This window comes from Pseudorca crassidens, chromosome 17, assembly GCF_039906515.1.
Source record: "Pseudorca crassidens isolate mPseCra1 chromosome 17, mPseCra1.hap1, whole genome shotgun sequence".
NCBI classification, from domain to species: Eukaryota; Metazoa; Chordata; class Mammalia; order Artiodactyla; family Delphinidae; genus Pseudorca; species Pseudorca crassidens.
Genome location: NC_090312.1, coordinates 66,239,773 through 66,266,894, shown reverse-complemented (window position 1 = coordinate 66,266,894; position 27,122 = coordinate 66,239,773). Strand labels below are relative to the sequence as shown.

The 27,122-nt window shown below is 34.0% G+C and overlaps 1 protein-coding gene across 1 annotated transcript; it reads left to right on the top strand.

Moving 5' to 3' along the window:
* Positions 1-219: 219 nt before the first annotated feature.
* Positions 220-26,216, top strand: HNF4G (hepatocyte nuclear factor 4 gamma). Its single transcript, XM_067711192.1, has 10 exons — positions 220-355; positions 3,400-3,571; positions 6,898-6,992; positions 9,686-9,792; positions 11,569-11,724; positions 15,565-15,652; positions 17,696-17,848; positions 17,977-18,213; positions 19,170-19,292; positions 23,663-26,216. The coding sequence occupies exons 1-10, from the start codon at positions 220-222 to the stop codon at positions 23,782-23,784; spliced, it is 1,389 nt and encodes a 462-aa protein (XP_067567293.1). The 3' UTR covers positions 23,785-26,216.
* The last annotated feature ends 906 nt before the right edge of the window (positions 26,217-27,122 follow it).

The window sequence follows — 27,122 nt, the reverse complement described above, 5'->3', positions numbered from 1 at the left end:
GATTTCATGAAGCATTCCAACATTATCACAATGAATTGCTTTCGTACACCATAAAAGAAAAAGAAGTAAGCAGAATATGGCCTGCTGAAGGAGTTTACAGTTTTACAGCTCCTCCCACTGTAGCACGTAAGTCACTCAGTTACAGTTAACTTTGGATTATCCCTCACAGATTGAAAGCCCAACAGCCATCACACACTCTGGGCCTGTGGTGCCACTCGTATGTGTGTATCTAAATCAATGATGAGGGTATCGGAACCGATACTGGACATGGAGATGGCAAATTACAGTGAAGTTTTGGACCCAACTTACACAACTTTGGAGTTTGAAACTATGCAGATTCTGTATAATTCAAATGGTGAGTTCTCATCTGCTTGTAGATAAAAAAGAAAAGTAAGTATAATGAGAGCAGGAAAACTGAGCTTCCCAGGTGGTGGTTCCATGTGTTTTATTGCTGGAGAATTCAGGGCTTGTTTTTTAAGGCCACAAATCTGAGGTTTTTGCACTTCATCGCAAAATTTAAATTAATAATGCTATGGCTATCTTATGTTTGAGATGGAAAAAGCTTAGCTATGCATAATAAAGTAACCTCGGAATTCTGTCATGGGCCAGTTAGATAGAAAGAGTAGTTTCAGCAGTTATTTTATTTACTGTAAATCACAGTAATGAGTAATATTGGCAGGTTGGCTGTAAAGTATATTTTCTATGCAACATTTAAAATGACATATGGAAAATTGTCCTTAGAACACTGGAGAGTTTTACTGGTTGCCTTCTTTCATTATTCCAGTTCTCAACTGCTGCTGATGAGAAACTGTATTTAACATTACTATCAAGTTTTTGCATTGAACACAAATATGAAAAGAAATAAGGGTTTATATTATAACTGCACTTGACAAGCTAATGTTTAGCCTCACAAAGCTCTTGGTATTTATATACTGTAACATTTTAACTTTAAATAAGACATGACTTGTTTAGGGCTCATGTCTTTATAGAATACAGTTTACTACTGACTTTGAATTTAGATATTTTTTCATGTAAAAATTTTGTCCAAGATCAGTTATAATTGTTAGAACTCATAAAATCTGCAAATTATGTATGCTTTGGAAAATTCTGTGTGTGTGTGTGTGTGTGTGTGTGTGTGTGTGTGTTTAGCTCAGGACTGAGAATACATCTTGTACTCAGGATATCTTAACGTTCTACTATGCTGTACAATTTCAGTGACTGCTGTAGCTGTAATATTTGCAATAAACAACAGGGAAGATTTCTAAACATTTTCAGAAGATGAATTCTGAAATTTTAGCACAAAGGGGTTAAAATCAATTGACAGTGCCTCTATCAGGAAGTCACTATTTTTAATCCTTATGTTTAGACTTGACTAAGGTATTTAATAAAGTATTTACCTCAATAGACTCATGAATTTTTTAAAGGCTATAGATTACTAAATAGTAGGGACAGATTTATCATAAATATTTACTAAAACAACTGACTTATATGGCTATTTCCAAAGTGTTGTCTAACTTGTTTTCTTGTAATAATATGTAAATTCTTGTTAATAATATGTAAGTAGGACATTAAACTGGAAGCAAGAGTTGAATATTTTTTTTTGTTTCCATATAATCTTCCAGAACACAGTCAATCCTTAACACTTCTGCCATATTTCTAATATCTATTTTGTTTATGTTATCAAAAGAAAAATTACTGGCATTTAAATTCTAAAATGTCACATGATTACCCTTAAGCATATTCTCACTGAAGATTTTTGTAACTTTATGAAGTTATATATGACAATATTTGTCAACTCAGAAGTATTAGTAAGTAGAATACATATATTGTCACAGAATGTAATTTGGGCATAACAGTCTTTGATTTTATCCTTTTTATATTGGAAATATAATAATTAATTGTTATATTTACATTATTATATAATTTATTATTAATTAAAGTGTATAATATATTCTTATTTATTTAATATATTTTGAGTACATAGATAATTGTAAAGATGTAGTAAACAATATTAACTAATTTAAGAAATATTTAAGTAAAAATATCGATGTGGATTTTTGAAGCGTCTTTCTTCAAAACAATTACTTCTCACTTTATGGAAGGCGTAGTTCTAAGAGCTGGAAGGCAGAGGGGTGACTAAGACAGATAAATCCTCTGACATCATGAAGTTTTTATTCTATGTGGAAAGATGGGTAATAAATGAACAGACCAAAGCATACTATAATTTTAGAAAATGAGGTGGTTAGTTTAAAATATAAGCAGGGTACTAGGTTCTACTTGAAGGGCAAATGAGAGATGACTCTTTTAGATGTGTGTTTACAGAATGTTTCACAGAAAATGTGACATTTGAGCAGAAACTGGGTAGCCAGCTCATAGAAATTCTTGAGGAAAAGCTTCCCTTCCAGGCAGAAGGGTTAGCAAGTATAAAGGCTCTGAGATGGGAACAGACTTCAAGGAGAAAAAAAAAAAAAAGAGGCAACATTACTAGAGACTAGTGAACAGGATGAAAAGTAGTGCCAGATAATGGGATCAGAGAGATGGAAGGGGAACCTTTTCACTCTGGGCTCTGTAGGCCATGGGAATATGTGTAGGCTTTATTTTGTATCTAAGGGTTGGATGCAGAAGGCTAATGTGATGTGAATTTCTTATGCCAAGAGCACATTGCCGGCTTTCTGATAATAAACAGTAGGGGAACCAGGGTGGAAGTATTCGAGAAATTAGGTAGGAAGCTATTGCAATAATCCAGGGAAAAGATTATGTTCGATTGGATAAGGGTATGGCCATGGTAAAAGGCTGAAAAGGTGTGGATTCGATATGTATTTTAAATACGACTCGTGGATTGGATGTGAGCAACAAAGGCGAGAATTCAGTAAAGGCCAGATTATTGGCCTTAGGTACCAGATGGTACCACTGACTGACTAGGGAAGACTGAAGGAAGAACAAGTTCTAGGAGAAAAAAAAAAAAAAAATCAGAGTTCTATTTTTGATACATTAATTTGAAATTCTTATTAAACTCCAAAGTGAAGTTGTTCAGTAGGTATTTGGGCATTTCAGACTGATACCCATGGGAGACATCGGGCCTAGAAATAAAATGTGGGGATTTTTCATCATACAGATGATATTTAATATCATGGGACCGGATGAGCTTCCCTAGGGAAAGGGTATAGTTGAGGGACTGAGCCCTATGGTATACCAAATTTTAATCCTCCAAAATACGAGTGGGGAGTTTGGAACGGAGACTGGCAGAAACAGCTAGTGGATAAAAGGAGAGCACTGGTGTGGAGCTTCCAAGAAGTTGAGGAAGGGACTATTTCCCTCCCATGAATAACTAGTAGGCCAATTTATGTAAGAAATACTCAGTACTAACTTGCACTCTACCACTTTGTCTTTCTTTAACAGATAGTTCTGTCCCAGAGACAACAAGTATGAATACCACAGATAATGGTGTCAACTGTCTATGTGCTATATGTGGGGACAGAGCGACAGGAAAGCACTACGGCGCCTCCAGCTGTGACGGGTGCAAGGGCTTCTTCAGACGCAGCATCCGCAAGAGTCACGTTTATTCCTGCAGGTACTTGAAATGCTCCTTCCCAGAAGGAGATCTTTAGAGGTGTTTCAAAATGCCATGCAAGAAGTAGAGGAATAAAATTCAGAGCTTTCAAATTTCTGTAACTCTAAGAACAAAATTTATAAGCGACATGAAAAGTGAGGATGTGTGGGTGTGTATACACATGCAGTCACACGGGTGGTTCTTTTTTATGAAACATCTTAGACTTATAAAATGTATATTAAAAAATCCCCATGCTTACCACCCAGTTTAGACCAATATAATTGAAGCCTCCAGTGAACACCTCCCTTGTCACTTTCTCTTCCTCCCCTCTCTCCCAGAGGTAAATACCATCTGAACTTTGGTGTTTGTCTTTTCCTTGTGTTTCTTTATTGTTTCTCCACGTTCATATACCAAGAGCCATATGTAAATCTGTATTTAAATGGTTTCACAGTGCGTGTACGTTTCTGCATATTGCTTATCTTTTTAGCATCATCACGTCCTGAGTCTTGGAACAAAATTATAAAAAGGCAGGTGACTTTGGTAGCTTGTTGATGTTACTGAATAAAATGAAATTTTCAGCTCTAAAGTTTTAGATGTATTTCTTGTGCCACAATTTTGTAATTGAATTTAATGTTTGTCTAAAATGTATTTATATTTTATGTATCACATGTTTCTAGTAGGCTTTTTTAAAAAAAGTCAACATCATAGCATGATTTAGGGTTAGATATTTCCCTTTGAGTGTTCAGAATGACAGTTCTTGAATACAGATTATATCTGTGTTAAATATGGGTTATTAAAAAATGACTGACTTTAACAGAAAAATATCTGTGTGTGCTCTGTCTCTGAAAGTCATGTGTAGGATTGTTAAGGTGTTTTAGGTACAAGTTGGATGTTTGGGGGAGAAGTTAACTCTTCCAATATGATGCCATTTGACTTCTAGGGATGTGGGAAAAGTTAAACTAGTGTTCTCTAGTAATTTTTTTAGGAGAGCTTAAAGTAGGTATAAAAATCTAAATCATCCACTTTAAAACCTTCTTGGTAAACAAAAAAGAGTATGTTCTTGCTTTTATATACAGCCAGACTCGAGAGGTGTAAAGTAATCAAGCGGATTTCCTTCATCAAAAGCATTTTCTCTATGATTACATCAAATATTGAGTGCTTCTAAAAGATTAATAACTAAAATACATACAAAATAACATGTAAAAAATACTTTTTACAATTTTTAAGTTATGTGTTCTGTTGAAGGTGAAATATATATATATATATATATATGTATATGAAAAATGACCATCCAAGCAACTAAATCCAACAGCAACTTTTTTTTAATTTAATTTTTTACTTTATGTTGGACCATAGTTGATTTACAATGTTGTGTTAGTTTCAGGTGTACAGAAAAGTGAATCAGTTATACATATACATATACCTATTCTTTTTCAGATTCTTTTTCCATAGAGGTTATTACAGAATATTGAGTTGAACACCCCAGCAAGAACTTTTAAGAGTCAGAGAATGTCAGCACACAGAGCTTTCAAGATTTCCACCCTTCCTGTATGAGAAAAGTGGGAAAGAAACGTTCCCATAACAAATTTTGGAAATTTAAAAACTATTCCAACGACATGTATGGCTTTACTCCTCCCACCTTCCCATCATGAATACTGCTGCCAACTTAGCTTTCTTTACATGTATTGGTATTAAGCAAATGCCATGATTTTCCATTTGGAAAATATTATATTGATGTAAGTTTAGGGGCAAAAAGGTTTTTTAAGCTCAGGTTTTGCTGATCTCATAGTCTTTTAAGTATGCTCAGTTAACAACCTGTGACGGCAAGTTTTCCCTATTTTACAATTGTGGGTTAACTTGGAAAGTTAAATAACATTTTCAAGTTCTATAGACAGTGAATGTTGACCTGGGAATCAAGCTCAGGTCTAATTCCAGAGACTGTACATTTTTTTTTCTTTTAGTATGCAATTCATTTTTTTATTATGTTCACAGAGTTGTACAATCATCACTACGTTCAATTTAGAATATTTCACCATCCTATAAAGAAACCTCTTAGTACCCTTTAGTAGTCACTCCTCATTCCCCCCAACTCCCTCCCCACCAGTATGAGGTAACTACTAATCTACTTTCTGTCTCTATAGATTTGCCTTTTTTTTTTTTCTTTTTTTTGCGGTACGCGGGCCTCTCACCGTTGTGGTCTCTCCCCAGTTGTGGAGCACAGGCTCCGGACGCGCAGGCTCAGCAGCCATGGCTCACGGGCCCAGCCGCTCCGCGGCGTGTGGCATCTTCCCGGACGGTGCACGAACCCGTGTCCCCTGCATCGGCAGGCGGACTCTCAACCACTGCGCCACCAGGGAAGCCCAGATTTGCCTCTTTTGCACATTTGACATAAACGAAATTACACAATATGTGACCTTTTTTTCTGACTTCTTTCGCTTAGAATAGTGTTTTCAAGGTTCATCCATGTTGTAGCATGTATCAGCGCTTCATCCTTATTTATTGCCAGGTGTAATATTCCATTGTGTGGGTACACCACACTTTGTTTATCTGTTCATCAGCTGATGGGCATTTGGGTTGTCCCCACTTTTTGGCTATTATGAATAATGCTGCTATGGACGTTTGTGTATAAGTGTTTGTGTGAATATGTTTTCATTTCTCTTGGGTGTATACCTAGGAGTGGAATTGCTGGGTCATTTGGTAACTCTTGTTTAACTTTTTGAAAAACTGCCGAACTGTTTTCCTAAGCAGCCACATCATTTTGTATTATAAATAACAGTGTGTGAGAGGTCCAGTTTTTCCACAACCTCATCATTTGCTGTTGTCTGTTTTTTTCTGATTATAGCCACTGTAGTGGGTGTGAAGTGGTACCTAATTTTTCAGAGACTCTACTCTTTATACTTTATTCAATTGCCTCTTGATATGTAATTTGGAATTTAGAGTAAACTCCAATTGGATATGATGTAAAATTAATAGAAAAATTTTTAAATAGAGAAAAGCGTGAAAGTTCAGAGGAGTGAAGTTCCCCGTCACACTGAAATCATTTAGCAGTAAGCATTAGAATTTGTATGCCACAAATTTTAAACTAGGTTTGGCTTTCATGGCTCAAGATAGAAATGATCATGGATACTGGCCAAAAGTGAGATATCATTCAGTTTTGTTTTATTAGAAAGACTGCATGAGAGGTGAGGCTTGTATTTTCATGTCGATCATGAGATTAGAAAAGTCATAGTTAATTGTTCTTATACATTCTTTCTGTTGATCTAAGTTTGACTATACTTTTTAAAGTCTGTCTGATTTTTTTGATAAATAAATTTTTCTGCAAACTAATATTTTTTTTGGCGTTGTAGGTTCAGTCGGCAATGTGTTGTTGACAAAGACAAAAGGAATCAATGTAGATACTGTCGATTAAGAAAGTGCTTTAGAGCAGGAATGAAAAAAGAAGGTAATAATATATAACATAATGATTATTAACATTATTGATGAAAAGTGTTATACACACATGTTCTCATTTAATCACAATAACCTTTACATGAGTTCTGATTATCCTCAGTGAAGAATCTGTGGTTCCTCGAGTTTCAGAATTTACTCGAGGACACTGATACCCACTGGTGAGTGGTAGAGCCTGTCTTTACCTGCTGACCAATTTGACATGTTCTATCCACTACTGCGTAATCCCTGGCAAGAAAATTATTGTCTGAAAAAATATTCCAATGTCTTGTTCAAAAGCTAAATGGTAAACTATATTAATAGGATGCAATTATAAATGAATTTTAAATGAATTTAAAATTTTTCATTCTCAATAACAGTTGAATATCTTTATTAATATCATAAACATTAACTGAACATTGACTTTTCATGCATTCATTTATTTATTTAACAAATTTATTGAGCACTGCTGCTCTCCAAACACTGTTGTGGGTGCTGAGGTTTCAGTAGTGAACATACTGAACAAAATAATCCCCCTTGTCAGGGAGCTTATATTCTATTCAAAGACAGAGACAATGGACTAGATGCTCTATTTTAGTGTGCACTAATTTCATTTTGAACATATTAAATAATCTAATTATATTATCCTACATTCTAACTATGGTTAATTTAGCAAAACAAATGTGTTTAGCACATTTAAATGTTTGGCAGGGCATAGCTGCTATACAATTTTCTGTTTGTCATTTTGCCACATGCTTATCCCTATCACTATCACATACAAAGAGATATTTTTCAGAACTGTTTCATATATTATTAAAAAATTAAATCAGATATGTGAAAAATATCAAACCGATCTTAAACATAGTTTTTTTCTTTGTCACTCAGTATTTTCAAGAGACAAAAATTCCATTCATTTCATTCAGTTGCTAGCCTCAGAAAAGAAGGCAAAATAAAGTTCACAAAGTTAAAGGAAAAACACTTTCATTTCAACATGACTTATTTCTAGTGGCCTATTTGGTAGTTTATGGGATTAATTACATGCTTTGTCAATTATCTTCATTCATTTCTACTTGAACCTCTGCTTCACTCCTACCAATGTAAAAGCAAACCACGATTCTACAATTCCATTAAGAGTTTTACAATCTGCTAAATAAAATTATTTTCAAAAACAGTGAAAGTATATCCTATACTGTTCATAGAATAATGTATTAATTTTTCCTAAATAGATTAGGAAGTAACTTTTAGCTTTCAAAGTAGATATATTTTTCTTATTTACACTAATAGCATAATATTAAGGTTAGTTAGATGGAAATGTATATAAATATGGTTTTATGTCAAAAAAGGTAGCTGCAAGATAATTACAAATGTTCACAATATCTTTTAGCATTTTTCTAAAGATTGGTCATGTAAACCAAATTCATAAAAGCATAACTTACATTTAAATTTTTTTACCTCCATGTATACATTTCCAAATGAGTCAGTTTAGGCTGAAAGTCAATGACAATATTTGCTAAAAAAAGGAGAGAGAGGAAGTAAGCTACCAGTAAATATGATTTAAAAATAAAATATTAATGATTCACTCTAACTAAAGATTACTCACTCTTAAAGGCAAGAAGTTTAATATTTTCTCTTTCAAATTAGTGGAGTTGATAGTTAATAGTAAGTTTGGTTAGATAGCAGATTTTGGCATAGAAATTGGTGAATTTCTTTAATAAAAGAATAATTACAGAAAAAAATTCTGATAGTTTAATGTCTTATCTTTCCAGCAGAATTGGATAGAGCATTAGTGTAAATAATTTAGGGGCTACAGATTTTGTTTCCATTCTTTTTGGTTAAGAGAAGATAATTTTACCTTTTAAGGTTTGAAATCCAACTTTGACATCTGACTTCTATTATTCTATGTATTACAAGTATACAAATTCATACCTCTCCCTCTTCCTTATTTTTAAAAATTTAGTTTTCAATAAAAAATTTGGGGATACACTTTATTCTTTTTTCTTCCTTTCTGAAACAAAGAGATCTCTTTCTTAGAAGACTTTCATATAAATACTTAATATTTCTTCATTGTTCCAAAATGCTGATATTCTAATCTCAATGTTCTCAAGAGAGACCCCTACATGCTGCAATTTTTGCCTTATTAATGTTTGTAAACTGTCCTGAGGACATTGTTTCATAAGAGAGCATAGGATTGCGATCTGAAAATCACCTTAACTAAAATAAATTTACTTTCCATTTTTGCTAGTGTTTTAAAAGAAAAAGAAAAATGGGAGTTTCAAAATGTATGACTCATATTTTCTGACAGTGAATACACTCTTATCTTTGACCTGGTCAATCTCACAGGTTGTACTCTTCCTCTAGTTATCTTATGGTTTTATTAACTTTGAGAGAATGGAAAACCAACCTCGTAAAAATACAGCATGGCTGAACTGGCTGACCCAACACTTTCTAACATGAATACCATCATGAAGTCCCAAAAGGCAATATTTTATGAACTGTAGTGACAAGCCTGGCTCTTTCTACTTTAAAAATGGTACAGAATGAAACATACCTTCAGTCATACTTTTCTCCCTGCCTCAAGCACCCCCCTCCAAGGTCTTTTAGAGGCATCCCATTTCTCCTTTTATAGTAACGTTGTTTTTACTTCAAACTGTATATTCTGAGATATATCGAAGAAAACTGAACAGTAAATACTGTGATTTTCTCCCCTAGCTGTGCAAAACGAACGTGATAGAATAAGCACCAGAAGAAGCACATTTGATGGCAGCAACATCCCCTCCATTAACACACTGGCACAAGCAGAAGTTCGGTCTCGCCAGGTACTGCTGCATTACTGCTGCACCAGCATCCAGCCCTGTTTAATAGAATCAGATGTTTATTTAGGCATAATACTAAAATGATTTAAGTTCATTAAAATGTGCTCATTACTATAATAAATTACACCTATGCAAATTGAAGAATTTTACTTTGAAAATATTAGTTGGACTGTTGACTCAATTTTAACTTTTCTTGGGCAAGTTCCTACTTTTTAAATGGAAAAATTAAATGCATTTCAGTCTGAGTGTTAAAAGTTTGTTTGCAAGGTTGACTTAAAATACTTAATGCATAGCACAATGCCCTGGGAGCAGTATCTTGTTTTACTGATTGAATCTGGAAACCAATTATCACAGCTTTGGGGGTGTTTAGTTGAGGCCTATCATTAGAGCTTCCTTCCTTGAAAATGACTTCTAGATTCAAGAACTCACCTTAACATCTGCTTTGGAAACAGGTGTGGTTTTTTTTGTTTTTTTTTTTGTGGTGCGCGGGCCTCTCACCGTTGTGGCCTCTCCCGTTGCGGAGCACAGGCTCCAGACGCGCAGGCTCAGCGGCCATGGCTCACGGGCCCAGCCGCTCCGCGGCACGTGGGATCCTCCCGGACCGGGGCACGAACCCGTGTCCCCTGCATCGGCAGGCAGACTCTCAACCACTGCGCCACCAGGGAAGCCCTGGAAACAGGTATTTAAGGGAAGAACCAGAATTTAGAAAACACAGGAACTTTATTATTTGAAATTTCTAGAATGAGGATATCAGTTCTAAAGTTAAAAATATAAGTGATTAGTTATATAAATAAAAGTAAATCACTTAAGAATCAAATAAAGAAACCTTTTGAAGAAAGTTTGTTTTACCATTGCCCGTATTAGAAATGTTAATGGTATTTTTCTATTATAAAGCAAACAACGAAATAGCTATTAATCAGATTCTATAATGAGTCAATGCAACTACTTTCATTTTTGCTAACACAAGGGTAAATGATGAAGTTAACATCACCATTATCATCATCATTATTTGAAGATTACTTGATGGTCCTACAAAGTATTTCGAGACTGGCCTGAAAGGAACTGTGAGGAAATAGACATACACTGCAGAAAGACATGTACACACACACACACATGTTCAAAAATTAAGTTTAGAAGAACTTTTAGAAAGTGATTTTTTTCAGCAGAAAGGCACTTGAACACTACTTATATCTTAGATAGTTCAAAATTATATATCATTTAAAAAATGTATCATTATACATTAAGATTTTCAACTTGCTGAGTCAAAGATTGGTTTCTTAACTTTATTTGGGTGGGCTTCCATTAAATGCAGCAACTTCTCATCTAAATCTTTTCTCCTCAGTTGGTAAACTTTATCCAATGGAAACTTTCCTTCATAAATTACAACAAATTAAAGATGGGCTTTCTTAATGGAACTATCATCTTCAATTAAAAATAAAATCATACAACATAGTTCATGTGGATATTCCATAGCTCTTTGTATAGTCATCTTGAATTATGAAACTCCCTGAAAGTTGTGGTAACTTATTTTACAGGTTTGGCCAGAAAATAAGATAGTACTCCCAGACCATGGTGCTATGCAGCGAATGTTCTCAATTTAACTTGAATTGATAGGTATTTGATTTCTCAATTTTAAATGTTTAGTATATTTCAAGATACTGTGACAATGACAGTGCCCACTTCAATGGGGCTTACTTATTGCAGTTGTAGAAAAAAGAGACATAGTGGTCTTGTGTTATGTTCAGTGAGGAATTAATATAATGTTCTTCTTAATGCTAGATCTCAGTCTCAAGCCCTGGTGTGAGCACTGACATAAATATTAAGAAAATTGCCAGTATTGGTGATGTCTGTGAATCCATGAAACAGCAGCTCTTAGTCTTGGTGGAATGGGCTAAATATATTCCTGCCTTTTGTGAGTTACCACTGGATGATCAGGTATAATTTAAAGAGATTATGAATGCTTTAAAAAATGTTTTTTGAACTTTGCTAAGTTTTTTCTTTTAATTATATTTATAGTAGATTTACTATATTGGACAAAGGTTAAATTATCTGAGAGAAAGATTGGTTTTCTTGTTCATTCTCTTTGAAGTTAAACAGTCTATTGAGAAACAGACTGTTTAAATTCTATTTTAGGGGTCTTATAAATTTATTGATAGGATGAGGGTTGATCAAGCCTATGTTCTTCCCTCCTGAGGTTTAAAAAGCTTAAGTAAGGGAGAAAGACAGGTAGTAGATAACTGCCATTGTGAGATAAAGTATTGGAAGAATAAATGTCTGGAAGGCAAATGGTACCCCACTGTGTGTTAGTGTTTACTAAAGGTGCATATAAAATTCTTCAGAAATACCAGGCCACTTCTAGACAGAAACCACACAAGTTGTGTTGGTGTCTTTGTAGGCACTTTTATGCACTTAACATATAAAATTGTGCCTTTCATGTTGTCAGTTTTATTCTAGCATTTACTGTATAAAAAGTATAAATCTGGTAAAAAAAAAAAAGATCTGTAGAATTGTGTTCTGAAATCTACTGAAAATAGAATTCAGATGTAGTGATCTTTTCCTAATATAGACATTTTCATGCTTTGTCATATGTATATTAAGATATTTTAGTTAATAGTTAAAAGTTCACTTTCCAATATGTTTAAAGAAGTAGCTAAGATACTTGTCTCTACCTTTCATGGTTTATGAACTCTAATTTTCCCCAGACTTTCTGCAAGGTTATGCACATTGGAGTTTGTCTGATAAATTAACCTGTAAGCAACCTTCAAGTTTATCTGTTTTATATTTATTTTTACATTATTTATTGTAAATGTAAACATACTGGAAAGTACTGCCATTTAATCAGTGTTAACAGGTCTATAAACCTTGACTATTCTAGAGGGAGGGGGAAACTGCTAGTTACCCATAAAAATGACCAGCAGTAGGGGCACTGATGAGACTTAATCTGACTTTTTCTTTGAACCTGCAGAATTGTAACAGAACTTAGTGGCTAAAATACAACTTGAATGTTAAAAAAATTAGCTGATCTCATTTCTCAAGTGACCTTACACTTCAGATTATCAACATACTGTATTCAAATCAGTAAAAAAAAAAAAAAAAGTATATCAATATAATATAATGTTTTAATTACTAGCATCAAATATATAAGTTCTCAAAAATTGAGATATTTGATATTTTGAATTATCTCAAGGAGCTTAACTCACCAGCAGTCTAACGTTCTGATGTCTTGAAGTAAATAAAATATTTACGTTCTTTAAAATGAACCAAGGGAAAAGGAATGCTGAACATCTTTGTAAAAAGTTTTTACTTGTATAGTCTTGAAATATTTTTAAAGAGTTCTTACCTGAAATCAATCTCCTTTTTATATTCACTGTTTCTAATAAAGCAATCCACTTTCTTAACAAAAAAAAAAAAAGTAGTTAAGAAGTTTAATGTTCTAATTAGTCTATAAAGATTAGATTATTAGTTTCAGATTCATTTTTAACTCTTCTAAGTAGTATATAATATTCTGTAGATGTAAATAATTTGAAAATTTCCAGTTCCCCCAGGTTAAATAAAGCATGATATATAATATAACCAGTGTCTATTTTTATACCCTCTGACCAATGCTCTTTATCACTGATAAACAAAGACAAAGAAACAATCAAAGGGAAAAGTACATGATTGTTTAAAAATCAAAGAAGGGCAAAATATTTATATAACCAGAAAATAAGTGATCACAGATAGTTAGCAGTTATATTTCTAGGAGAGCATTTCACCTGGTTACAAAAAGAAAATACTGTGAAATCTGAAATCATTCTTAAAATGTTCTGTAACTCCCTTCCTGGTATGAGTCATGGTTGTGGACATATCGTAAAGATAGCTTGGCTCAGAAGGTTATTTCAGAGTGAATAATGCTAAATTGCTAAAACTTACTTGTCTCACCCCAAGCCATATAAGTAGGGTTATGTTATTTATCAGTTTTATATTTTTATTACCACTCTTTTTTTAAAAAAAGTTGCTGACATGTATTAAGACAATGATTTAAAATTGGGAAATTGAAATCCTGTAACTTGTCAATAATAACTTTCATTTACTAACTGACACTTTAATATAACATTAATAGCCATGGATTGGTGAATGTCTATTATGGATAAGGCACTCGGGCTTCAAATGCATTATATATTACATTATTTTATTTAATACTCTTGGGAGCTCTGTGGCATAAGTTTTATAATCTCTTTAAAAACTTAACAGCTTTTAAAACTGAACCATATATCAGTTAAATTCACTCAGTGTATTCATCAAACAAATATTTCTTATGATTACTGTTCAGTTTTAGGAACTGTGAGTATCCGGCGGTAAAAATACAGATTACACCACTATTCTCATAAAATTTGCATTCTATTTGGGAGAGGCAGACAATAAAAATATACAGATAATGAGTAAGTTAATTCTAGGTGGGGAAGAGTTCTATAAAATGAAATGGGATGAGTTGTTGGAGAATGACTGGGAGTGGAGTGGTAGCAGATCCTTTAAATTGGGGATTAAAGAAGATTTTTCTTGAGACCTGAGTGGCAAGGGGCTAAGCATGTCAAGATCTGAGGAGAAAGCATTCTGGGTACAGGAAATGCAAGTTCAAAGGCTCTGAGGCAGGCAGGCATAGTGTGCCTGGAGAAAAGTGAGCAAAGGATGCTGTAAGATGAAACCAGGGACGTGGGCAGGGGGGCAAAAGCATTGAGCCATAACCTCACGGGAGGCCATGGTTGAGGTTTTTGGGTTTTATTCTAAGGACGGTAAGAAACCAGTGAAGAGTTTTTAGCAGAGGAGTGATATTAAGTGATTATTATTATTACAAGATATCATCGTAGAAGCTCTGGCAAGAAGGACTTAGGATGGAGGAACCAGAAAGGAAGCAGGAATACCTAGTAGCTCTTTGGAGTGTATTTTGGTGGGCCAGGCGAAGAATGACCAAGGCTTGGCCAGGGGCCGTAGCAATGGAGAAGCAACACTAGGATTTGCTGTACAATGAGAGAGGGATCCAAATAGACCCTTGTTTTTGGTGTGAAAAAGCATTTGGATGATGGTGCCATTTACTAAGGAGATGAAGATGTTGGAGAAGCATTACTCTGATGTGTTAAATTTGAAATGCTTCCTAGTCTTCCTACTGGTGCTATTCAGCAGGCAATGGCGCTCCTTTGAGAGCTTAGTGCAGAGTTAAAGGTTCAATCTAGAAAGTGTCAGAACCCAGATCCCCCATACTCATTTCGCTATATCACCAATCTTTGTTTTCCTTTTGTTTATTCAGTTGATTATGTATAAGAGATCTTGTTTTACATATATTTTCTCCTTTAGTCCTCATAGCTACACTTTCAGATTTTTATCACTATGTCCATTTGATAGATGAAAACAAATGAGTCCCAAACATACTGGTGGTCAGCTAACCCAAGGTTAAAGAAGAGTAAGTGGCCAAGCCGGAATTTGAACTCTGGTTTGTTTGACTCTATGCCCAAACATCATTCACTCCCAAACACTAAACTGTTCTGCTTTTCTTTTTCTTTTTTTTTTTGCTGCCATTGTATTGACTTGTTAGTTTTAGAAATTTTGAAAAGTAAAACTCTGTTGATATGCTAAAAGTAGAAAAATGGAAGCCTTAATCATGGCAAGAATCTATGAGTACTGTAGTTGTTAAAACAAAAAAAGTCCCAGTCTTAAAGAATACTAAGTTAATCAGGCTTATATAATCTTCTAATCATTATATTTTATAATTAATTGTTAAACTTGGAATTTTTCATTAAGGTGGCACTGTTGAGAGCTCACGCAGGGGAACATTTACTGCTTGGAGCTACAAAGAGATCCATGGTGTATAAAGATATTTTGCTTTTGGGTAAGTTTTTTTTTTTTTAATTTGAGAAAAAATTATGCATGCTTCGTACTTCCATGGGGCCTCTTCTGTATGTACCAGGCATCATAGACACTGCCAAATGGTTCTGTCACTTCACAAATTGGACTTAGCTGGTCAGGTCCTCACTCAAGCCCTGTTTTTCCTTGCCGTTAATTCAGGGAAGTTCAGAGTGGATGTTCAGGGTGCACTAAGATTTACAAATAAAAGATGTTGCTCAATAAACATAACATTGAGGTATGTTTAAATCATATCAGGACAAAGAGTTAGTGATTTGTGTCACCATCTTATGGAGTCCCAGTGTTGTTTCATATACTCTCAGTGTCTACCTAATAATTATAGTATATATTATTTTATACTCTTCTAAGGAACGTGTTTATCTCCTATGATCTCATTGCCCATGATATGCTACAGAACCCCCAGTTAAAAAAAAATTTTTGTGACAACGTCTGAAAAATTCTGAGAGTTAAAGAGCAGTGCTATAACACACAAAAGTAGGATGGCAGGTGGGATAAGACACAAAGGAAAAGCTTGTGTCTTCATTAAGGAAGTGCCCTGATACCCTACTTAACGTATAAAGTTAGGTTTCCTGTTGGGATGTTTGAGAGCCCTCTAATGTTTATAAGCTCTTCCTCCCTCTGGCTGTGTGAAATGATGATTAACTTGTCTTATTCCGTTTTTGTGATAGATATTTTGTCCCAAATATAAATAAATTGAGCATAATATCACAATAGCTAATATTTACTGAGGACTTACTATGTACGATGCATTGCTTTAAGTGCTTTACATGTTTATATATGCACTCTCTCATTTAATCTTCACAATAACCCTGAGGGATATGTACTATTATTTTCAGCCTGTTTCGTAGGTGAGGAAATGAAGGCCAAGAAAACTTACCTAAGGTCACAAAGCAAGTAAGGGATAGAGCCAGGATTCTAAACCACATGATATGACTGCTTTTAAATTCTGTTAAACTTTCTCTCGCATTTTTAGTTCCCCTGCAATAGTGTTCTCATTATAAATCTGAATACAATATACATAGAAATCAAAACAGTTTTACTACATAGTTCTAAATTGTTTTACCCTAAATAATTAGGTACTTTCACTTTTCATAAGAAGAGCAGGGCTACATTTTTTGAATAATTTTGCACATTATTATTTCTACTGAAGATTGTCTTTGCCTGCAGTGAAAGAAGTCAGAATATTCTGGTTTGTTGACTCTCAACCATTGCGCCACCAGGGAAGCCCTATTCTGTTTTTTATAAAACCAGAAAAAAATTTAGGAGCTATTTTAGGGGCTAAAATAAGCTTCCAATTTTCTAATGTTTTAGAAGCTATAATAATATCATATTACAGCCCCAGACTTTCTAAGGTAGAATGCCTTTAGGGATTAGGTGGTCCAGTTCTCTGTCCAATTTCTGAACTCCTTTGAATACAGCCCTGTAAAGTGATCATCCCGCTTCTACTTAAACAAGTCCAGGAAGAGAGAATTTACTATTTAATGAGGAAACTCATGAGAATATACATGCTAATTTTCAAAAATCAGCCTCGTCTACTTAGGTTTATTAAAATTGTGTCTCAGTAGTTGTTACATGTATATACAGCTAGACCACTAAAGGAATGCCATTTTTAGTTCACTGTAAGCAAGAGAGATTCTTTAGGTTTTGTAATATGCTCATTAATGAGTAAAACACTAATAGATAACTGATATTGTGGAAAGCTAATCATTATATCTTGTTTCTCCCTTGTCAATAATTAGCTTGCTATTAGTCTGTACTTTAGTATTATCACAAGTGACCGAGGCTGTTAAAATGCATGTGATCATATTATCAATGTCATTGATCCTGTAAGTGTTCTAAAGTTTTTCTAACATAACTAACAATGTTCTTGAAAGAGGAAGTACTATTCCTGTTTCTTCAAGGGAAGACCATTTAAAATATTGGTTTGTAAAAAATTAAGCAAAGTCTGACAATTTTGTGTGTGTGAGGAGGGTGATTTTTTTTTATTTTATTTTATTTTTTTACCTAGGAAACAATTACATTATTCACCGCAACAGCTGTGAAGTTGAGATTAGCCGTGTGGCCAACCGGGTTCTAGACGAGCTGGTCCGACCATTTCAAGAAATTCAGATTGATGACAATGAATATGCTTGTTTGAAGGCAATTGTATTTTTTGATCCAGGTTTGTTTCCAAAGTTCCGTTAAAACTAATTGCAGTGAAAATTAAACTACTTTTTAAATACTGGAATATTTTCTGTTGCACTCTAGTAAGGTTAAGTATTTAGATTGCCCTTTTTATTCCTTTATTAGATGCAAAAGGGCTAAGTGATCCAGTAAAGATTAAGAACATGCGGTTCCAAGTGCAGCTGAGTTTGGAGGACTACATCAACGACAGGCAGTACGACTCCCGGGGCAGGTTTGGGGAGCTGCTTCTACTCCTGCCAACGCTGCAGAGCATCACTTGGCAAATGATTGAGCAGATACAATTCGTTAAACTTTTTGGGATGGTTAAAATCGACAACTTACTTCAGGAGATGTTACTGGGTGGTGAGTATATTTAAGAATTTCTATTTTATTTATTAACATCATACTACAGTACTTTAGAGCAACTTGACCTGTTTACCTTTTGTCCATGATGTAATGAACTCAGTATTTTATATTTAGAAAGTCTGCAAAACACATTGGATGGGAACAGAAATACTTGAACACATTCAAACCTCCCCTCCATTTGTACTCACCTCCACCATCTTTACTCTACCCTGTCCCTCTTTCCTCAATTTTCAGATCCTCCCAAATATGGTAAATAGAACTATATCTCCTATTGTTAGTACTTCTTGGAGTATATTATATTTTTCTATGCCTTGACTCCTCTAAAAGCTCAAGGATATCGGAATTGCAACAAAACCAAAAATATATATATAGTAAATACTTTAGAAATAAACATTGTGCTCCTGAAGTAATTAACTGACACAACACAATGAAAAGGGAAAAACGAGATTTCATTGCTGCAGTAGATGTCAGGAATAACTTAGGAAATCATTTATTTTGTATTCTGATCTAGATTAAATTTCCTTATAAAATCACTTTATTTTAGTTTAGTTTAATTTTAGTTTTCTAGTGCTTAATGTGTTTCTAATGATATCTTTCTGAAATAAAAGTTGTTTATGCTAGTAGGGTGATCCCAAATACTGTAAACTTAAGGTAAGTGATTCTTGGAATTGCCTTAACAACAGGCAGCAAACCTAATGATTCCAGGAAACTGCACAGAAGGTCCATTATTAATATACAACATAATATGACACAACATTAATCTAACCAATGTACAGTGAAAGCTGACATTGTCTTTAACATGGCAGTGGCTCTATTAATTTATTTTTGAATTTCCAAAAAGCACTTTGCAAAAATAGCAATATTCAAGCTGTCAATCAAAACAATTGTTCCAAGGTAAACTTGCTGTTCCTGATTAAATATCACTAATGCAAGCATCTTTTTATCTTCTGTAGGTGCTTCCAGTGAGGCTAACCATCTCCATCATCCAATGCACCCACATTTATCTCAAGATCCATTAACTGGACAAACTATACTTTTGGGTCCAATGTCAACACTGGTTCATACAGACCAGATCTGTAAGTATCTGGGCTACCTTTTTTTTTTAGCAGTACGCAGACCTCTCACTGTTGCAGCCTCTCCTGTTGCGGAGCACAGGCTCCGGACGCGCAGGCTCAGCGGCCATGGCTCACGGGCCTAGCCGCTCCGCGACATGTGGGATCTTCCGGGACCGGGGCACGAACCCGTGTCCCCTGCATCGGCAGGCGGACTCTCAACCACTGCGCCACCAGGGAAGCCCTCTGGGCTACTTTTGAAACATAGTATTTCTTAAACTTAATTACCTGAGAAAAGGTGGAATTTGGGGAAAGAATCTATTTGTGCCCAGAAATTATAAAAATTGGATCTAATTTCTTCTCCAAGATTTAATTGTGGGAGATTGTGAAGCAAGTCACTTATTCTTCTTAGGTATGAGTTTTCTCCCTAAAATGGAGATGTGAGTACTAAATCTTTCTTCTTCATAGGTTTAGGAGCACAAAAGAACATACAGGATGTCCTAGCTTTGCCTGGTAGTATAGGACCATAAAAATAACTATACAAGGTGGAACCATGCAAAGGAATCTTAATAATCAACAGGAAAATTATGATTGCTTGTGACCTTTAAATACATTTGTTAAAACATCAAGAACTCTTTTAGCTATAGGTTATAAATGTATAGGGAAACTAAAAAAAAATAGTAGTTTTAACTCTCAGTGCACCATAATTTAAAATATTAATAACACTGAGAATTAATATGTTTTATTTTTTTGTAAAAAAATATGAAGAGTAGTTTAAACACTGCTTGCCATGTTCTCTTCTAATGACTTACAAGAGGAAGTGACCATCTTTTTTGGATTTTACTCTTTTGGAAGTTTGGGTCAGTTTCCAACATTTTATCCTTTGCATTTTTAATGTCCTAAAATATCTCTGAGAATCCATTTGATGTGAAGTTTTTTGCCAGTTTCACTCCCTCTGGGACCTCTTCAACCTTTTCCGTGCAACTGGTTCCTCATTTCTGTTGACAAGCTTTCCTTCACTAAGTTCTTGGCTGAATTTTTAGGGACTCAAACAATGGTAGTGTCAACATTTCCATCGTCAGCTCTTTCTTCTATAACTCCATTTATGTTCGATTTGAATTTCACTTCCAACATTATCACTTTTTGTTTCTTTACTGCACATTCTCCCCTTTTGGCCAGTTCTCTTTCAGCTGTCCATTTTTGCAAATTGTCATGTGGATTTGTCACTGAGAGGGAGACGAGGAGGCAACACAACTACACAGTTTGTTGTCAGTGTATGAACTGAAGGAAATATGTTCATTGAATAATCATGGACAGAATGAAGGATGTGATGTGATTGGTCACTGATCAAAATGCACGTCTATTATTTTAGGTAATTATTTGTAGACTGAAGAGTTATCAGTGAAGTTTGTAACACAGTGAAGTTTGTGAGTATGCAATACTCACAGTTAATTACAGTTAGCATGCTAACTGAAATCTGAGTCATGTTTTCGAAAGACTGGTGCTATTTAACTAAGCTGTGACAACTGACATTCATGTATATCATAATTGTGCAAAGCGTGGGCTGCTTAGGCTTCCTTTAGTTCTTTGGAACTAAAATGACTATATAAATGCTAGGGATTGCTAGTAGATAGTTAATCTGATATTATTGCAGATTTAACACAAATTTTATTTTTATATGTCACATTGGAGATGAAAAAAATCTCTATTTGACAAAAATATCTAGAATTAATTGCTTCTGAATTCATACTAATTAATTCCAGATTTAATTTTGATCTATTGCCTCTGAACACTAAACCAGCTACCTCACTGAGATGCCTTCAGTTATTGTGATACAATTATTATGGGTACCAGCATTGCGTACTGAATTTACAATTGCCCTTAATAACTAGCTACAATGTTGTTTTACCCAAATGTTCAGTGCAATGCGACAAAATTAAGTGAGTACCATTCCATCTGACTGCTACCTAGTGGTAGGGAGAGTAGAAGCCACAGAAATGCATACTATCACTGCTGTTCTTTAGATACACACACTGGTAGATCTATGTGTAAATAGTGTGTGAAACACAAAGTTCTGTGAGTATACGCCAGAGGCAGAAATGAAATTGTTAGAAAAAAATACAAATGATGTATACTATAGCACATTTAATCTGTGGGTCCCAATGTAGTTGAAAGACATTAATTTGGGAACATTCTCTTTTGTTTTTTCCTTGAAGTACAGTTGATTTATGAGGGTATATTGGTTTCAGGTGTACAACATAGTGATTCAATATTTTTATAGATTATATTCCATTTAAAGTTACTGGTTATATTCCCTGTGTTGTACATCACATCCTTGTATCTTATACCTAGTAGTTTGTGCCTCTCAATCCCCTTCTTGTGTCTTCCCCTTCCCTCTCCCCAACTTCTCACAGGTAACCACTAGTTTGTTCTCTGTATCTATGAGTCTGTTTCTGCTTTGTTATATTTATTCATTTGTTTTATTGTTTAGTTTCCACATATAAGTGAAAACATACAGTATTTGTCTTTCTCTGTTTGACTTATTTCACTATGCATAATACCCTACAGGTCCATCCAAGTTGTTGCAAGTGGCAAAGTTCCATTCTTTTTTATGGCTGAGTAATGTTCATATATATAATATATAATATTCAATATATATAAATATATCTATATATATTTTTTTCACATCTTCCTTGTCCATTCATCTGTTAATGGACACTTAGGTGGCTTCCATACCTTGGCTATTGTAAATAAAGCTGCTGTGAACATTGAGGTGCATGTATCTTTTCAAATTAGCGCTTCTGTTTTCTTCAGATATATACCCAGGAGTGGAATTGCTGGATACTATGGAAGTTCTGGTTTTAATTTTTTGAGGAACCATACTGGGACCATTCTTGCAAAGCTGATGTTACCACTTTCATTTAATTCATAGTCTAGAGCAGAGAGAGGCAAGCCCAACACCATACCAAAGAGTCTATGAAGTTGTGTCTCTTAGAGATCAGTTATTCATAAACTTGGAAAATAAAACACATTAACAACACATTGAACATTGTAGGTATCAACTGACAAGAAAGCTTAACAATTCTGCTGGTGGTTAAATCCTTTACTTTTTAAATGCTAGCTTTGTAGTATTTTAAAAGCATGTTTGCTGACCCTAATCTTTTTAGAATCACATCATCACACTTTTTATTTATATTTTCCCTCTCTCAACATAATATTTAAGAAATTCATTTGTAAAGGAAAACTTTGCTTTGCTTGTGCTCATTTGGAACAGTTTATATTTTTCACAAAGCAGAATATTAAACACAAGCATACACACATATTTAAGTTCATGCATATTTTCTTGGTCTTTTAGAGCAGACTGCTTGAGTGTTAGATCCATCCTAAATATCCAGGAATAATTTTTAAAGCAAATTTGGTAATTCTTTTGTCAATTAAATTATATCTAAAGACATTGTTTCTAAGTAACTGCTAATTCACACTTAATAATATAAAGTTAATATATTAAAGAAAACCAGGCAAAAAGGGACTGTTCTCATTTTGTATGGAATTTTTAAAAACTGTTTGGGAAAAAAAAATCTAAGAAGTTTGCAATGCCTCAGTCTGATCATTAAACATTTTCTATTTGTTCTGTTAAATATACGGAATAATAATGTGAGTACTAAAATAGTTCAAGCTTTTAAAAATTATAGAATGGCTTCTAGATTATTTTGTAATATGGTTAAAATTTGCCAATAGAAAGAAATACTGTTATCGACAATGAAGTATTCAAACTGTAACTTATTGTTTTAAATTACTCAGTGCTCTTTGCATTGACAGGCAAGGGACCGCCAAGTGTATTTGTAATAGAATAACGTGGAAGTGACAAAGCCAGTATTTTTTAGATGCTTTTAACTACAACATAGATTTCAAAGCACTTGAAAAATTATCTTACCTTAATTTTTTTATGTCATCTAATGTTTGAATTAGTAAAATCTAAACCAAATATGTTTTATTTTATGTGCTTTTTTGATTGCGATTTTGATTTACAATATAAAATTTATATTGTAAGATTTGGAAAAAAACTAATTCTTTTCATTTTAACTTTTTTTCTGCTGGGTTTATGAGAGAATCAGATGTTCATAAATGCTATTAAGAAAGTAAGAAGACACCTTAAAGTGACTGTCAAGATTTTTAAGTATGATTTAGTTTAATGCTAATTGGGACAGTAAGATGGGAGTGCATCTCCAATAGTATGTCAATGACCTGATAATGTATTATAATCACTACTTTATATATGATCTTTTCAAAACATATCCAAAATAAACTAATGCATATTGGTGTCATGAAGGACTTAATGGGATGGGCCAAGGTGACTGTCACCATTACATACAATTCTCTGATTCTTTTTTTAGCAACTCCAGAAACCCCACTTCCTTCCCCACCTCAAGGCTCTGGACAAGAACCGTACAAAATAGCTGCAAATCAAGCTTCAGTCATCTCACACCAGCCTCTCTCCAAACAGAAGCAATTGTGAGAATATGTTTACTTCTGAACGGCACTGCATAAATGTGAAAAGTTGTTGGTCTTGAAATATCTCAGGATAGCACTTTTGGCAAACTCTTAGCCAAGACTTCTTCATGGTGCTGTTATAAGATGGTATCCTGTTTTCTTGTTTATATGCTCATTTTGTTTGTTGTTGCTATTGTTTAAAACCTTTAGATGCAACCAATGTATATCTGAGCTTCAATATGTTTATATAGTATAAACTTGTACTGTGCATGAACCAGTTGAATCTTATGTACTACTTTCATTTGTTGTCTTATTATTAATTTAAATCTGTAAATAATTGCTTATGGTGATGTGATGCAGAGCTAAGTATTCTTTTTTGACTGCGAACAGTAGATCAGAAATCCCAGATTAATATTAAATGAACCAAGTTTTTAAATAAATTTTAAACTTGCAAATTCAAAAAAGAAAGCAGTCAGTGTAGAATAGGGTATATTTCTTTGAAGAAAAATCACTTGTGGGTATCCCGTGACTAAGAAGTATCTTTTTGGCCCACAGTTAAATATGCCTATATAAAGTTTAGAAAATTATAAATAGGCATTCCATAGATGACTGGGTATTCCTTGAAATCTGCCTATATTTGAAGATGTATGTTCAAATAAAACATGTTAGTTTTATCAGTTAGGATACAGGTTAAACTGTAAAAAAGAAACTCTTAAAAGAGTGGCTCAACCAAGACAGACATTTATTTCTCTCTCCTAAAACAATCTAGAAGCAGACATCCATTGACTAGAACTTAGCCCATGCCCCCATCTTGTTCTCGGGGAGGCTGGGAGTGTTAGGTAGAAAACCTTGTGCCAACAAAAACTGTACATCACTGGGCTTCTGCTATCGGGTGACAAAGTAGCCATCTATCACACACGTGTTGCCTCATTTAATCCTCAGAGCAACCCTGTAAGAGAGGTATAATTATCTTTCTCTTGTAAAGGGAAGAAACCTTTAGCTTAGAGGGTTTCAATAATGTAACCAAAGTTCATTAACCTAAAAAGTAGGAGAGCCATATTCAAGTCCAGGTCTGGTTTAAGGAGATTAAATCTTTGGTATAGAATGAAAATGTGAGCTTCTTACTGTGGTTTTTAAATATATGCAATTGAGTGATGATTGAATATTATCCATTGTGTTACCTGTTAACACATATTTACATGTAAATGAGTGTAAATTTGTTGCAACATGAATAAGAAACCACTTTTGTACTTTACGAATCTTCCTCCTAAAAACAAATCAAAAAAAAAAAAAAAAAAACCAAACTTTTGAACGGATTAAAGAAACTAAAATATATAACAGGTAGGTTATGATGAAAGCAAAGACAAATTTAAATCAGTGGCTCAGCACATTTTCAAAAAATCCCGTGGGCTGAGGAATGTAGTTCATTGGAGCCCAAAACTATTTGACAATTTGATATTATCTAAATCTGGAGCTCATTTAAAACAATTGACAGGCTGCCTCAAGAAACAGTGATGCCTCCCTCTCTCTTTCTCATTCTCACACACACACACACACACACACTTCATTTGCTGAAGCAGGGGAAAACTGATTTAGTAATTATTAATGCTATAAAAAGGGTTCTCCAAGCTGCAAGAGGCTGAATTAAATGATTTTTACAGAACCTTTCAAAATTTCTATGATTATGATTTCATAGCCCCCCACTTACCCTGCAAATAAAAAGCTTGTGTTAACTGTAACTAACTTATTAACTCTTAAAAAGGAAAAATGATTACTTAGAAGCTATCATTGACTTAATAGAATCAATAAAATTCCTTGCAGAGCTGGTACCTGGAAACTGTAAAATATATCTTTGAGAGAGAGTGAGGACAGAAAAAAAAATTAACTCATTTTTAAAAAAATTTACACTAGTATCTCTATTTCATGAATAAGAATGCTTTTGATTTTTATAAATGGAAATATATTTAGTAGTTTTCTGTTTAATTTTTTGTGTTGTTCTCTCAGAAGACATTAAAAAAATCTTTAGAATGTAAAACATATAATTCATTTTTAGTGAACCTTCTAACTTATCTGCATGTATTTACTAAACAGCCATGTTTTAGAAATTATTGCTAACAAATTTGTTTTAAATACTATGGTCAGGGAATGTGTAATATAATATTTTTGTATACTTAACTGCCAAAAATGCTGGACAAAGGGGAACTGAAGTTTTCAGCATATCTTCAAAATGTCGATAAGCAAAGTTATTGCTTTTATATAGCACAAACCTTTTTTCAGGTAATAAAAAAGAATAATTTATTGTGAAATAATGATTCATTTTATAAATGTAAAATTATTTTTATAAATTTCATTGTTGAAAATCAAAAATTACTAGTTTTTTTAATGTTAAATTATAGTGAGATTAAAATATTTCTAAACTGTGATACCATATTGTTTCACTGAACTTTCTAAATAAAAATTGAGAAAAAAAAAAAAACCCTAAAATGTGGTCCTTCCTTAGGGTTCAAAAATGATTTCATAATTTTAGAGATACTGATGGTGTCTTTTATATTGTCACTTAAATTTACATAGAGTGTGCAAAATACTGGTCTTTAGAGGCAAGAGCAAAATTAATTAGCACATCTTCAAATAATTGTAGAGTGGGACACTGATTGAAGGAAGAGCCTCATATTTGCACTTTAATTATGTAGTTTTGCTTGAAAGTTTTGTCCCAATAATTAAAACAGATGCCCTAGGCTGACTTAAACACCGTACATAAATTTGGCATGTAATTTTTTTACTTTTTTATTTCGGTATGCGGGCCTCTCACTGTTGTGGCCTCTCCCGTTGCGGAGCACAGGCTCCGGACGCGCAGGCTAAGCGGCCATGGCTCACGGGCCCAGCCGCTCCACGGCATGTGGGATCTTCCCGGACCGGGGCACGAACCCGTGTCCCCCGTATCGGCAGGCGGACTCTCAACCACTGCACCACCAGGGAAGCCCTGGCATGTAAATTTTTAACCTAAATGTTTTAATTCCTGGTATCCTTCGTTCACATTTAAAGCTTCTTTGTACCATTTCTTATATTATTAAGACCAGTGATTTTATTTTTATAGAATTCTACTAGGTTTTATTTTATTTTCACTCTTATCAGGGTAACATGTATACATCATTTAAAACACAAATTATACTTAAGGTGTAAAGTGAAAACCTGCCGTCTTCCATCCCATCACTCCCCTGCTCTGCATGTACTGCTCTTTAGTAACTTTATTCAATTATTGCAGCTATTTTCGCTGATATTTTTCCCCAAGATTTGAAAGCACATGTTTTTTAAATCATATTTTGCACTTTTTTTTTCATTTTTAGAGTTTCTTTGTATACAGAC

What these genes read in the sequence shown, in the direction of transcription:
- HNF4G (XM_067711192.1), top strand. Translation starts at nt 220, where the DNA reads ATGTGTGTATCTAAATCAATGATGAGGGTATCGGAACCGATACTGGAC. An exon ending in AGTTACCACTGGATGATCAG is followed by an intron (nt 11,725 to 15,564) that starts GTATAATTTAAA and finishes TTTTTCATTAAG; the next exon opens with GTGGCACTGTTGAGAGCTCA. An exon ending in AATTGTATTTTTTGATCCAG is followed by an intron (nt 17,849 to 17,976) that starts GTTTGTTTCCAA and finishes TTCCTTTATTAG; the next exon opens with ATGCAAAAGGGCTAAGTGAT.